Source organism: Pan troglodytes, chromosome 23 (genome assembly GCF_028858775.2).
Source record: "Pan troglodytes isolate AG18354 chromosome 23, NHGRI_mPanTro3-v2.0_pri, whole genome shotgun sequence".
Lineage (NCBI taxonomy): Eukaryota > Metazoa > Chordata > Mammalia > Primates > Hominidae > Pan > Pan troglodytes.
This window is the reverse complement of record NC_086016.1, coordinates 48,230,559-48,245,017: the sequence shown is the minus strand read 5'-3', so window position 1 is coordinate 48,245,017 and position 14,459 is coordinate 48,230,559. Positions and strand designations below refer to the sequence as shown.

The following is a 14,459-nucleotide window of genomic DNA, read 5'->3' as shown; positions in this document are numbered from 1 at the left end:
TCTAGATTTTCATCTGCATCCAATTCCTTCTGATTTTCAGATTTTCTTTCACAGTCTTCACCTAAATACACAATGTACAATATCTGATATTGTGATAATCTTTTAAGATTACATCCATACAACATTTTATAAGTATTGCCACAACATATATGCATTTTTCCCAGCGAGCCCACCCCTAGCATCTGTGGGGCCTAGGGCAGGACTACAAATCTCTGTATGTCTAAATATTTAAAAGCTTACAAACTGTTACATAAAATATTTACATCCACTTACCTGGACAAATACACCGAATTCAAAATTATGTGTAAAACTATGGTTTTAATATAGCTGAAAATTGGCAAAATATTAAAGATAGCTAATTTTTATTGTGTATCTCTAGGTATTATGTTGATGGGCCACTAATGCTTGGATGGGTAATAAAGACATACATAATCACATAATCCATAAATTATGTTATTTATTCTATAAATGTTTCTCATCTTCATTTCAGAAGAATGACTAATGAAGATTTTCACGCAATTGCATTCTTTTGACAGTAGTGCCAAATTAGACAAACTTTCCTGAGTCAGTATACTTTCAGATAGTTTTTAGTTATTTCAATTGGGAGAAACTTGACTCTGCTGAGTGGTAACGAATTATGAATAAATTCTTAAAGCGTTATTATGTAGAACTGAATCATGACTGTTGATATCATGTTTAAACAGTGTAGAAAGGGTGCATATGAAAAATTATCATGATTGCAGAAAATATTACACAATATTTTCATTATATAAAATAGTTATTATTTCACCATTATCATCGTTTCTTACATTTAGATCCATATAGGATTTCTTACGTTTTTCTTTTACGTTGTTGGGGTATTATCAAGAAAACTGAAAACTGCGGTAGGTTACTCACTTTGTTTGAATCTCTCTCTTCAGTACAATCTACACCTTGATCTACCATCGCCGGAAAATCGTCTCTATAGAAGTTAGTTTCAGAATCATTCATCCATAAATCTTTTTCTTCAGACTCCAGCAAATGCTTCTAGTTCCGATTTTCTTACATTGTACTTTAATGTCATTTTAGTGTTTATTTCATATGCAGTTGCTTTTTGGAAACCATTTTCTCCTAAAACTTTATGCAATATTTTAAATCCTTTTGGATTCTTTAAAACTTTTTCTAATTGTAATAACTAGACAGCTCAAATACAAAATTAACTCTATTTTCTGCCAAAGACCACGATTTGCTCTTTGAATGCTGCCTATTATTTCACTTAACTCTTTTAACGCATCTCATGTGTTAACCTGTCTACAATAAGTCAAATTGCTTTAACAGCACTCATGGGGTTACCATCATTGTATCTGAGGGTAGCCACAGGTCAAATTCAAAATGCTTCAAGATGTTCCATCTTTAGACACCGCCAGAAACAAAAAAACAACCCAGTATGTCATCTTTGAAATGATCCAACGAATCGAATGCCGTTGCTCTAAGTACAGTGGTCATCGAAATCCAGCTGCTTGCTAATTGCTTGCTAATTTCCGGGGCCCCTCTTGCCCAGGTCTAAGAGTGGTTCTGGTTTCCATTAGTGCTAAAATGCCTTCTATATCCTTACTTCTCAATTCGCCAAAGGAGCAAGTCCCAGACCCCAGCCTGCTGCAACTTGGCAACATTCCTACAGATGTGGCTTGACAAACTAAGAAGAAATTCTGGTCTCTCAGGAACAGAGACGAAGCACCCCTCGGCCTAGGGAAAGGTCACAGAGGGCCCCGTAACGCAACAGCATGTGAAAGGCTGCCGGCTGGTGGCACAGGCAGACCTCCTCCCGCGTGGACCAAAACCCTCAAATCTTTGGGGGAAGGAGGGTGGCCACCCTGTCGTCCCCAAAGCACAGGTGACGGCCCGCGGCGGCTGGGGCGAGGGACCCGAGCTGGGAGGATTGGGGCCCACAGGCAAAGCCAGGCCGGCTTCAGAGTCCGGGCCCCTGACCCCAAGGAAAGGTGCCTCTCACACACCGGAGGCTCCAGGAGTGGGGCGGGCATTTCGGGTCCAGGGCACGGCGTGTCAGAGGCCACGGGCGGGAACAGAAGGAAGCAGGTGTGGCTGGTGCCTGGGGGCGAGGGGCAGCGGAGAGGCCCGGGAGGCTAAAGGAGAACGCGGCGCAGACCCGAGGGGCGCCGCAGGCGACGTGGGCTTTGGAGAAGCACGGACAGGTCCTGAGACCCCGTTGGGCCGACACACCCCCTCCTGCGTGCGGGGGCAGACGTCCCGGTGGGGTAGACTGGCAGCCTAGTCCGCGGCGCGGGAGGGCAGGTGGGAGGCTGGAGGCGCCCTCGCGCCCCTCAGTTATCCGGGAGCCGCGCGCCGGCGACCTCGACCCTGTCGAACCCGGCGGAACACTCAGAAAGAAGCTGAGCGCCTCGCAGCGGCCAGGACAGCAGGCCAGGCCCGCGCGCTCCCGCAGCGCACGGCCAGACGCGACGCCCCTCAGCACGGAACCCAGCCTCGCGGACTACCCCGAAGCTCAGAGCCACATCCCGCGCAGAGGACCGCGGCGACCGGAAAAGCAAGGCAGAGGCGGAAAACCACCGCGAGGTCCCGCCCCCGCTCCGCGCCTGCGTCTGCGACTGCACTGGGGTTGGCCGGGCCGCGGTGGGGCGGGGCCGCTCAGGCGCCTTGGACGCGGAGCCGTGGGACGAGGGCGGCGGTGAGTTCGAGGTGGCAGACTGACTGGGGCGAGCGTGCTGTGGCCCTTCCCTGCGCTGCCTCAGGGTGCCTCCCGCTCGCCGGGACTGAGTTCCGCGCCGGCGTGGCCTGCTGGGTTCCAAGCGCCAGGAGTCGGCGCAGCCGCTCTCAGCTTTGGGGACGGGACCGAGAAGCGGGGTGTGGGCCTCACGGGACTGTCCCCCCTGACCTCGGGCAGCGCTGGGGCGACAGAGGGCAGGCGGAGGCTCGCGGGGACCACCAGCACCCCCGGACCCGCTCAGCCGTCCCTGTTCACAGGCGCCGCCCCCAGGAGCCTCGGCAGGGGCCTAGGACGCCCCGGTGTGCAGAAGAGAAGCGGGATCAGGTTCACGCACACCCGCGATCGATCGTAACTTTTGTTTTGTTTTGTTTTGAGACACAGTCTCGCTCTGTCGCCCAGGCTGGAATGCAGTGGCGCGATCTCGGCTCACCGCAACCTCCGCCCCCCCAGCCCCCGCTCCCCGCCCCCCCCCCCCCCCAAGCGATTCTCCTACCTCAGTCTCCTGAGTAGATGAGATTAGAGGCGCCCGCACCCACGCCCGGCTAATATTTTATTTTATTTTATTTTTATTTTTATTTTTTTGAGAAGGAGTCTCGCCCTGTCGCCCAGCCTGGAGTACAGTGGCACAATCTCGGCTCACTGCAATCTCCGCCTCCTAGGTTCAAGTGATTCCCCTGCCTCAGCCTCCTAAGTAGCTGGGATTACAGGCACCCGCCACTATGCTCGGCTAATTTTTGTACTTTTAGTAGAGATGGGGTTTCGCCATGTTGGCTAGGTTGGTCTTGAACTCCTGACCTCAGGTAATCCGCCCGCCTCTGGCTACCAGAGTGCTGGGATTACAGGTATGAGCAACCACACCGGGCCAGACTTAACTTTTAAAGTCACTGGTAACCCATGCTTCCTGGAGTTGCATCTGGGGACACCCAGTGGGGAAACCCATCGCATTTGATACGCCTTTATACACCATGCTCAGTTCAGGCGAGGGGAGGTCACAGCCAAGAGCTAGGGGCCAGCTGATAATGTCGTACTTGATTCCATAGTCAAAGAAGGAGCTGGGTAATCAGCAAAATTGTAACTTTTGATGAACCCATCAGATGGCAGCCATTTAGCCAGAAATCTAAGGAAAGAGAGGCCTCCAAGACCCAACCATGAACATGAGAAGGGGGTTCCATACAAGCAGATAAGAAAACAGTTTTTTTGTTTGTTTGTTTTTTGAGATGGAGTCTCGCTGTCTCCCAGGCTGGAGTGCAGTGACGCGATCTCGGCTCACTGCAAGCTCCGTCTCCTGGGTTCACGCCATTCTCCTGCCTCAGACTCCCATGTAGCTGAGACTATAGGCGCCCGCCACCACGCCTGGCTAATTTTTTGTATTTTTAGTAGAGGCGGGGTTTCACCATGTTAGCTAGATGGTCTCGATCTCCTGACCTCGTGATCCGCCTGCCTTGGCCTCCCAAAGTGCTGGGATTACAGGCATGAGCCACTGCGCCTGGTCAAGAAAACAGTTCTAATGTCCACACCACGTGTGGACTAATGTGAGGGCATAGAGCTTCTAGGAGCAGCAGAAACAGGAGATTTTGCACCCACTCTGGGCCCTTCTCCACCAGCGTTCACTGGGGGCTTGTGGTAAAGAATGGGGCAGAGCAGGAGACCAGAACGCTTTTACCGTGGTGCAGACCTGGAAGAAGAGATGGCTGCTCTGGCTCGATCCTGTCTGGATCCTTCTCTCTAGCAGTACAAAAACCTTAAACCATTGGAATATGGACAGCAAATCCTGTCACTCTGGGCACCGGTGAAAACCTGTTTCAGCCGGGGATAGAGAAAAGGGTACGGTGGGGAAGCAAGAAACTGTCCTAGGACTATATGATTAGGGTCTTCATAGCTGAGAAAGGGGCAGGATTCCTGAGAAAGCCTGTGACCCAGGGACACCCCATCTCTTGATCTTGCAGATGGCGTCCCATGCAGAGTGCCGTCCTCTGGGAGTGTTTGAGTGTGAACTCTGTACCTTGACAGCTCCGTACAGCTATGTGGGACAGAAGCCCCCCAACACCCAGTCGATGGTGTGAGTGCATGCCTTTTGGGCCAGTGCCGGGGAGGCCTGTGCCCAGTGCTGGTTGGTGGGTGGTGTGCCTAGGTCTGACAGCTGGCTCAGGTGTGGCGCTTTAGGCCCCACCCTGGCCAGGCTCTGAATGCTTCCGGTGTAATCTCTGGAGGCCTGGGCAAGGCTTGAGGTCTGACTCTTCCAGAACCTTCCTCCACACCTAGCCCAGAGTCCAATACCTGCTCTAGCTGTGGGGGAGCAGCTCAGTAGCTGGGGGACCTGTGGTGGCCTCCCCCTTTGGGGCTGCACCCTTGCCATGACACTTTCTTAATGGGAGGCCTGTCTCCCTTGCAGACCTGGATTAGAGCCAGTGGGTCCGGGGGCTTATCTCTTGACCTCCAGCTTGTCCTTCATCAAATGCCACTTTGTTGGAAAGCTGGCCGGTGTGTTACTCACATGGGATGCAGTGGCAGGGGCATGGCTTTTTCCTTCTGGCTGTCATCCCTGTGCTGACCAGGAGCCTGAGTGTCATCATGTCACCCTGGGGTCTCATTCTGATGTGTAGCATGAGGCCAGCTGGCTTCCAGGGGCTGTGAGGGTGTGGCTTGGGGTGTAGGGAGGCCTGGGGTATTCAGATGGCAGCCTTGTGCCCCCACTCTGGTGAATCAGTCAGGGTCTGGGGGCCCATGTTGCAGCAGCCCTGCTTTTGGCTGAGAACAAGGGGTTCTCTCTACCATGGCTGTTACAGAGGTGAGAGCAGGTTCAATTTCAGTGCCAGTGTGGCCCCAGTTGCTGATCCTTTCTGTCACTGCCCTGCAGCACGGGTGGCCTAGTCCCCTGCCCTGATGAGCCCACGCAGGTATGCAGGCCCTGCAGAGGTGCAGGCTGCTGCTGCCTGGCCATAGGTCATGGCTGATTTTCCGACGGCAGAGATTTGGGCTGTTCTGACGCCGGCATCACTCTCCTGCAGCCTCCTGGAGGAAAGCTATGTCATGAAGGATCCCTTCACCTCCGACAAGGACAGATTCCTGGTCCTCGGCTCGTGCTGCAGTTTGTGCAGCAGGCTGGTGTGTGTGGGCCCGGTGGGTAAGCAGTGTGGGCTGGGGCCACCTGTCCTTGCTGTGGTTATCCTGGAGCTCTCCCTGGGTAGGGAGGGCTGGGAGAGAGGGACCAGCGGGTTCACCCCATTATAGATGGGGCCCCTCAGCTGATGAAGGGGAGAGGTGAGAGGGCAAGCTAGGGTCAGTTAGAGGGTCTCAGCCTGGTGTAGGAATAGAAATAGGTAATTGGTGGCTCTGCACCCACCCCAGTGGCCCCTCAGGGTTCCTCCCCTTCCCACCAACAGTGCAGACAGTCCTTGTGCTCCCTCTCACCAGGATGGTGACTTACTTTCTAGATGTTCTTGGAGGGATCTCCAGGAGAAGGGACTGTCCTTTCATGAGCACTTGTTGTGTGCCAGGTCCTGTGCTTGGGACCTGTTTTACTGCTGAGGCTTCATTCAGTCCTGCCCCTTAGTCAGGTAAAGCAGTATTATATTCCACCCATTTTATAGATGAGGGAACTGAGCTTCAGAGAGGCTGGGTGGGCCAGGTTCACCTGGGTAGCTGAAAACCCAAGGACGGATGGAAGTGGAGCAGTGTGGCTTTCACAGCGTGCCCAGTGTACTCAGAGTGACCCCAGAGTCTGAGAAGTCCCTGAGCATCTGCCACAGGTCGACACGCGCAAAGGGGAGCTGTATCAATAGCCAGGGGGACGAGATGGGCCAGGGTGGGAGGAGCCTCCGCAGTGTGGCATGGGAGTATCTGAGGCTCATGGAGGAGCTGGTGGTCCAGGAGAAGCTGGGAAAAGAAGACTGCAAAGGTGGGTGGGCCAGGTGGGGAGGTGGAGGTCTTGAATGCAACACCTTGGCCTTGGGCTGCTCTTCGTGAGCAGCGGGGTGGCGGGGGTGGGGGGCGCACGCAGGTACCACAAGTCTGCAGCTTTGTTTGTTTAAACAGTAGGTTGTTAGTGAGTGGATCTCCATGGCGAAGGGTGTTTTCTAAGGACTGCAGGAGGGCAGCCTTATGTTTGCGAGCACACTAAGCTTTAAGAACAGACAGACACCAAAAATAAGAGTGGCCTAAGTAAAGCAAATAGTTATTTACTTACTTTCTCCTATGTAAGAGTCCAGAACTGGTGGCCTTGGCTGGAAGGGCACCCCTGTTGTCTTCAGCAGAGTCTCTATTTGGGTCCCTTGTGGCTGTGGCAGCTCCCACCATCATATCTGCATCCCAGGCAGCGGGAAGGGATGTGAGAGCACAGTCCATTCCTTCAAAGGGCATGACCAGGAGGTGGCACACACAGTTGCTGACACCCCTAACCAGCCTGAGTCACATGGCGATGCCCAGTTACAGAGGGGGCTGGGGAATGTCATTCTTAGCCACATGCTGTGCACCGTGATGAATCTCGGGAGTTCTAGTGTGTAAGAGAGAGGAGAGCGGACATGGCTGGACAGTTCTGGCCTCCTGCCCAGACTAGCTGGCTCGTCCATGGCGTCTTCGGTCTGTGGGGCTGTCCTTCCTGTCCCCTGCCGCTCCCAGCACCAGGTGGCCACTGTTCGTGCTGTGATAGCTGGGAGGGGAGGACTCTGGGATTTTCGGGGCATGGCCTGTGCTCCACCTTTCCATTGTTGTCACTGCCCCGTGATGGAGCAGAGCAGGCCCCAGAGTCTTTCTGTCCCATCCCAGCTGTTCCCACCCAGGGTAGCCCAGGCCTGCATTGCTTTTCTCCTGGACACCCTGCCAGGCCCTCAGGCCTGGCTCTCCCTCTTGCTGGTCTAGCTCTGGCCACCTGCCCACACTGTGCATGCTGGGGCCCCAGCCCAGCCCCCCAAGTGTGGGAAGGGCTGGCCCCTGGGAGGAGCTGCACCATGTTCCCAGGATACTCAGCCTCCATCCTTGTCCACTTCTTTAAGGAATGCAGTTTATTCTACTCCAAGAGATTCTGCCTCCCTTGTGTCCGGGAGAACATCAGTGCTTTTCCTCAGGAAATTCGGCAAGACTTGGAGAAAAGGAAAGCTCCATCAAAGAGGACCCCCAGCCAGCCCGGTTCTCGGATGTGAGTGCAACTGGGGCTAGGTCATCGGGCGGCACCCTGCACAGAGCTCCTGGGCCAGCCTGCGCCGGGGATGCTGCTGAGCTGGTAGCCACCATGCCTGGCCTTGTTTCTGGACCATTGGGAGCAGCACTGCAGCCCAGGGGAGCTGGAGTCCAGCTTGGAGCAGCCACAGGCCCAGGGAGCTGTAGCAAGAGGGTAGCCCAAAGGCAGATGCCAGACAAGACACAGCCAGGAACCCGGCCAGGTCCCCCCACATGCCCCTCAGGGCCCAGGCCTGAGTGAGTGCTGCTCAGATGTGACTGAGAGGGATGACCTCCTTCAGCAGGGCAGCTCCTAAGAGGCTGCGTGCAGGTGCATGTGGGGGGAGATGCCACACTGTGTCGGGGCCATGGTGCACTGTAGGTGGCTGCAGTGGTCTCTCTGTAAGGAAAATCACTGACAGCAGCTCCTTCTGGAGCCAGTCTGGAAGGTCTAGAGGGGTATAGAATTTTTATTTCATATCCTTATGTGGTGCTTGGAAAATGTTTTTAACCTCGACCATGTATTATGTTTATAATTAAAAACCCAAAGAACCAGCTCATGTTTGGAAAAGGAATCTTCCACTGAAACATTTGGATACCCGACGTTCTCCCTGGACACTTGGCCCGGCAATAGTTGGGGTCTCCTGGGAAGCTGAGTGCTGGCTTCTAGCCTCTCCAGTTCCCTCAGACTCTGGCTTCAGCTCGGGCCCCTCCGTTCTGTCTCTCTCGATTCCAAGTCAGGAATGCCGTGGGCTTCCTGCCCTCACCCCACACCTCAAGACCATCCCACTGCCTGCCTGCTTGCCCCCTGCCATCTCGCACTCAGCCCTGGGTGCCTGTGAAGCCTGGCCCCACTGCCTGCCGGGGGTTCCTGCAGCACCCCCTACTCCAGGCTCCCCATCTCCCTGAAGCTTCCAGGGTAGCAGCTGGTGGGACACTGATCTGTGAGCTCTGGAATGTCTGCTTAGAATTCTGAGAGGCAGGAACTGCTCTGTCTTTGTAACTACTCAAGGCCAACTGTCACATGAAGGAATGAATAAAGAGTTTTTACTGACTTGTGCACTGATGGACTTTAAGATGCTCACTGCTTTAAAAGTTCCCATTGTAGGTGACTTCAGACGAAAGGATGTCGTATTCCGGAGCCAGATTGTCCTTGATCCATTCTGTATGTTGAAGGACACAAAAGGGACTGTGCAGGTGGAGACAGCCTCCATGAGGGGCGCAGGGACTGTTCTGGCGGAGGGCGGACCCCACAGCTGGGGACTTGGTTCTTTTAGACCAAACAGTCCATCTCGCAGCATCACTCAAAACTCACCAAAAAATTTTAAAAAATAGTTTATTTTTTAAAAACCATTAAGGCAAAACTGTACCCTGAAATTAACTCTGTACATTCATCAGTCTTACAGTAGGACATCCCAAACACAGAAGTTCCCATATATTCAGGATATAAATCAATACATGTGGTCAGTTCAGTCTCCTAATAGGAAAATGAAGACCCAAAATTTTTTTAAAAATTAAGGTTATTTTATAGCCATTTTCTAATTGCCTGGAGCCAATCAGTTCATGTGACTAGAAAAATTACTTTCACTCTTCTCTGCACACCCTTGATTCTGGAGGTCCTGGATGCCCGCTCCCCCCACCAGGAGAGGTATGAAGTTGGAGAGAGGATGCTGGGGCCTGTGTGGCAGTTCCTACTTTGGAACTGCACCTGTTTAGCACAAATAAGAAGCTGTAAGCCCCAAAATACTGAGAGTATAAGGCACTCACTAGTAGAGCACATGTGGAGAGACTGGGCCCAGTCCTTGCTCTGGGATCTGCCTCATTCTCGCGTGTGTTTCTGTCAACCCTCTCTCTTAGGGTTTTAGCCTAATGGCATTATGAATCCCAGAGGGTGTAACCAATATGCACTGAGAAGTTTTGCCAAGTTATTGGAAACAAGGTATGGGGAGACTCACAGGGTCTGTGGTTTCTGCTTTCTGCTTTGGGTTGGGCCACCTGGAGGATGCCAGAGAACCGGCACGTGCAAAGAATTTCCATCAGGACATTTCCAATTACCAGCGTTCTTTGGTAATAACCCATAGGTAACAGTTCCCTGAAGAGCAGACAGCTATTTACTAAACAAGAATAGTGAAGGGTCTTTAGCGAAACACTGTTGTATGAAATCGGTGGCCTCTAACACGGAGTCTAAGGCCTCGCTGGTGGAAGTGACTAGTGATAGCCTCTCCTGTGCTCTGTGCATATACAGTGTGGTAAAGGGAACAGATTTCCACATTGAAAGTAAATTCTGCATGGCTCAGGAGAAATGAAAAGCTGTGTGTGTGTGCGTAGTGTATTTTAGATGTTTGATTTCAGCTTCCTTTGTGTTTCCAATAGGGTCAAGAGCCAGGCTTTTAAGAATATGAGTCAATTAACACTGATTTCAAAAGAATCCAAATGTTTGTTATTAGATGAATGATTGTAAGTTAGTAAAATATTTGTATTAGGATATTTTTCAAAAACTCAAATCACAGTATTTAAGATATAGCTATTAACATAGTTCTTTTTACCACACAATGTAGAAAAAAGTGATATTTAACATGAACACTGTAACTTTACCAAAAAGAGTACTACATGGTCTTCATCTTTTGTGAGGTACATGAAAAAGGAACTGACTGTGCCTTAAAAAAAGTGAAGTTGCCAAAAGTGAGTGATTTTATTGTGAAATGATCGGCCAGTCACTCCTCTCCGGGGCCTGAAGGCTGACCCTCTCTGACTTGAGGCACAGCCAAGGCCTGGGGGGCCGGGGAAGGTGCCCGACTGTGTCCCAGGCCTGCGGCATGGCCCCCCACGCCCGGTCACCACTTTTCCTAGGAGCCAGGCTGGGTGGACTGGGGGCCTGTTTGTGCACCAGTTTGCATGGCACTTTATCAATTCATTAAATGAATGGATTTTGGATGCTGGATGTGTGGGCAGAAGAGGGGCAAGAGAAGAGGTGGCAGGTAGACTCCCTCCTCCTCACATTTGACCCAACTAGCAAACTTAAAAAAAATAAAATAAAATAAAAGCTGACCCCCCTCCCCAGGTCTTAGTTTGCTATCTCTGATGTAAAAATCAATTATTTTTTCTCTCTCTTTTTTTTTTTTTCAAATAATCCATCTAACAGCCATGAGACCACTCAAGTATTTGAGGTCATCAGCTGCGTCCATCAAGACATGATATTGAACATGGACACCATCTGGTCTGTTGGTCTGTTTTTGTTGGCAAAGGACTCCAAAAGGATGCAGTTGTATGTGTTTCAGCTGAACCACATTCCATAGCTCCTCTCCCCTCACAAAAGGGTTTCTCTGGGGGGAGAAAAGTAACTGATGATACCTCTCATGTCTCAAACTGAAATTCTGAGAAGCAAATGGTCAGTTGAGGGCCCCATTCCAGATCTGCAGGGACGTCCTCAGATGTCCAGAGCTGGCAAAAGGTGGAGCAGGCAGCAGCCTTGGGCACCAGCCTGTCTCTTTCTGTTCTGATAAGGCCACACACATGGCTTTTTGTGATAAGCTTCCAGCCCATGCCACTGAAATAACGTTTAAGAACCTGCTGCATTTCACAGAAATAGCGTAATGGAAATCATTATGTAATTAAACAAAGCATGAAGCTCATTATCTTTTTCTTTTTAACAAAACCTTCAATTTCACATTTTAGTGTATACTGTGGTTTCCAGAGAAATATATGGATCTCCTATATTCTGAGTCAGACCAAATTTATTGCCTTTATTCTTACCCTAGTCTATGGGGTCAATAACCGTTTTCCTGAATGCTGTCAAAATGGCGCCTGAAAATATCTAAATCCCAGCAAAAACCTAGACCTCAACCGTTGCAACCCAGTCATAGATCTTTCTAGGCAGAAGGCCTCTCAGGGGAGTACATGCCCTGGGTAAAGGCCATGGACTCGGAAGCAGGAAGGTCACGGGATGATTTAATGGCATCAAATAATCCTTTGGTGAGGTGGCCTTGGTTGCCCTCAGCACAGTCGAGGCAGGTTAATCATTTATTTGCCACAACCCTTCCTTGCTCTGTAAAGCTGCAGCACAACTGGGTGGTCCGTATAGCCTTTTCTGCCACAGATATTTGTGGACATTTCACTTCCAGACTGTGACGTCTGAAGATGGGCTTGAATGACAGCAGCCATCATCGCTGCCATTAGGGAGGTGCACACAGCCCCCTTTGCTCGATGCAAATATTTGGTTGGTAAGAAATTCCAGTGCAGCTAAACAAGTCAGCTTGGACTGAGTTAAGAAAAGCTGGGCCACTTTTAACATGAGAAGAGCGGATACTTCCCCATGCTTGGCAATGCCAATGCCGTAAAAATGGGAAGTGTTGAGACAAACCTCCTGTGGACGAGAGGTTCCCGTGGACATTTTTAACAATCATGAGCCTTCAGGTGGTGGCATCAGTCTTCATGGGTGACTTCTATGGACAGCATAATTTTCTTGCCTCTCCTGAATCTATACCACTTTTCTGAATGTGAAAGAAGGTCTAAAAAGTAATCCCTCAGGATCCCTGCATCAGGCCAACCATGCTAACTGCAGAGGGTGAGGCTGGCAGTCCAGGAGATGGGAGCTGAGGACAAGGCTGCAGGCCCCTGGGTCACCTGTCCTTGCACTCACCAGGTGTAAGAGTCTAGAAACAACAGGGAGGCTGCAGGAGGTGGAGAAAGTGCACCGTGCCTGGGGACCAGCGGCTAGCAACACCCAGCAGGCCCTACATCTGGAGGCTGGTGTTTTCATTTTAAAATGGAGGCTGATTTGCTGTTACCCCCTCAAACAGCTGAGGAGACCACAGGAACCTGCTTTGAAAGCTGCCCAGAGCCATGGCATCCATAGGTGGTGAGCTGTGGGCATGTTCTCCTGGTGGCATCTGCATTTTGAAAGGCCACACTGTTGAAGAGGTACCAGCTGTTGAAGGTGGCCAGCTTTCCCCAGGCCCCAGGAAGCCCCCCACCAAAGGCCAGGCTGTCGGTCAAGCCAGTCTTAGCTGGGTGCATTGGGCTTGCTGTGTTGAAGCAATGAATCTATTTTAAAACTGGAGTTCAGTGAGACATTTCAAAGACAGGTGTGGCCACTGGATCAGGACCAAAAAACCCTCCATCATGTATGCGGCTGGTAAGTATCAGATGTGCGCAGAGATACAGTGGTTTGAAAATGGGAGTTTGAGGTGGGAAGTGCTTGGAACCAAACACAGAGAGGCCCAGGTGCAAGTTCAGAGGAGACAGACCTTAGGAGGTTGCGGTTTCATCAGGGCTTGCTTTGGTGCATCTGTTTCCATCCGCGTCTGGTAGGGTCTCTTTGAGGAAGTGGCTTCCGCATGGCCAGCAGGAAGAGGTGAAGAGGAGAGGGGGTGCTGGGGGCGGTGCGGGGAGGGGGGTTTGTCACTGCAGGCCGGGACCATCGGCCGCTTCTCCTAAGCCCAAGACGTGCCCAATGTCAGTTTCACCAAATTGGGGTAGCACCTTTTGCACGTATCTTCAAGGCTCCCTTTACACAACCGAAGTTCCTTCCAGACGTCATACGAGATGCTGCTCCCCTGTGTGTGGGCAGGCTCAGGTGTGTGCACTCGAGGAGTCTCCATCCCACCTGCCCTAACTACAGAGGCCACAGGGTGTGCGCCTCAGCTCTAGCATGGCCTTTTGCAGAGCCTGCTGAGGTATTTGTTACATGGTCCATTGCGGGGAAGTGGTGGCTAAGTTGTTGACTTCTCACGGTATAACAAATCTCTCATTTGTACCTTGAGCTCTTGCTCAGCTCTGGGAGGCTGCCCTGTCCCTGGAACCTCCAGACAATGCTCCAGGAAGGCTGTTTCCCTGGGGGTCTAAAATGGCCCAGTGTAAGAAACGCATCAGCGCAGCAGAAGGGTGCCTTGTCTGCTCTCTAAATGCAAAACAAAACAAAACACAGCTCTTTAAAACAGGGACAGCTCTCCTGGGCATCCTTGAATGCTGAGTTCTGGGTTTCTGCCCCACTTCACGTCCATTATGTTCGTATAGCAAACACACCCATTAGGAAGATGCTTTATACTCTTCTCATCGGAGCTGGAGGAAAGGTCAAGCGGAAACAGGCAAGCGAGGTGGGAAGAAAGGCACCAGCAGCCGTCAGCCCGTGCTCCCAGTCCCGCTCCTGCCGCTGTAACTGGAAGCATCTTGTTTTGACAATTCATCCAAACGGACGTAGGCCTGCACAGTTCTCTGGTCTCTGGAAGTGTGGTGGGGACAGAATCCAACATGTGGGACACCCAGCTGGAAGTGCCAGGAGGTGGGAGAGGAGGGATGCGCCGCCAGGCTCCCCTGGACAGTGGGGAGGCCTGCGTCTGCTCCCGAGCCACAGCCAGCTGGCACACAAGAGGCACGTCTGGGAGGAGTCCCTCGCCGTGCCTTCACCCTGGTCAGCACGGTAGACCAAGGCTGTTTGGTCTCTGAGGACTTTGGCACTTTTTGCTATTAAAAGTTGAGAAAATGAAAAACCGTGTTTAAACAATGACTTGTTGAAGAGTGGGTAAATTTGGCGACTTCCTACATTCGCTGCCAGAGGGAGCGGGTGCCACACATGTGCTCC

At 51.7% G+C, this 14,459-nt stretch overlaps 1 protein-coding gene across 6 annotated transcripts; it reads left to right on the top strand.

Annotated features, from left to right (window-relative positions):
* Positions 1–2,126: 2,126 nt before the first annotated feature.
* On the top strand, positions 2,127–8,933 carry CDPF1 (cysteine rich DPF motif domain containing 1). 6 transcript variants are annotated; one of them, XM_003953908.6, is made up of 4 exons: positions 2,127–2,686; positions 4,672–4,784; positions 5,734–5,845; positions 7,717–8,933. In XM_003953908.6, the coding sequence occupies exons 2-4, from the start codon at positions 4,672–4,674 to the stop codon at positions 7,861–7,863; spliced, it is 372 nt and encodes a 123-aa protein (XP_003953957.2). In that variant the 5' UTR covers positions 2,127–2,686; the 3' UTR covers positions 7,864–8,933. The 6 variants fall into 6 exon arrangements, with proteins under 6 accessions (XP_003953957.2, XP_009436888.1, XP_063664171.1 ...); XM_009438613.5 differs by having other exon boundaries at positions 2,375–2,686; positions 5,694–5,845; XM_063808101.1 differs by having other exon boundaries at positions 2,620–2,686; positions 5,734–5,830.
* Positions 8,934–14,459: the final 5,526 nt, after the last annotated feature.

Coding starts and splice junctions, on each gene's coding strand:
- CDPF1 (XM_009438613.5), top strand. CDS start 4,672: ATGGCGTCCCATGCAGAGTGCCGTCCTCTGGGAGTGTTTGAGTGTGAA. Junction 4,785..5,693: donor CCCAACACCCAGTCGATGGT/GTGAGTGCATGC, acceptor TTCCGACGGCAG/AGATTTGGGCTGTTCTGACG. Junction 5,846..7,716: donor GGCTGGTGTGTGTGGGCCCG/GTGGGTAAGCAG, acceptor CACTTCTTTAAG/GAATGCAGTTTATTCTACTC.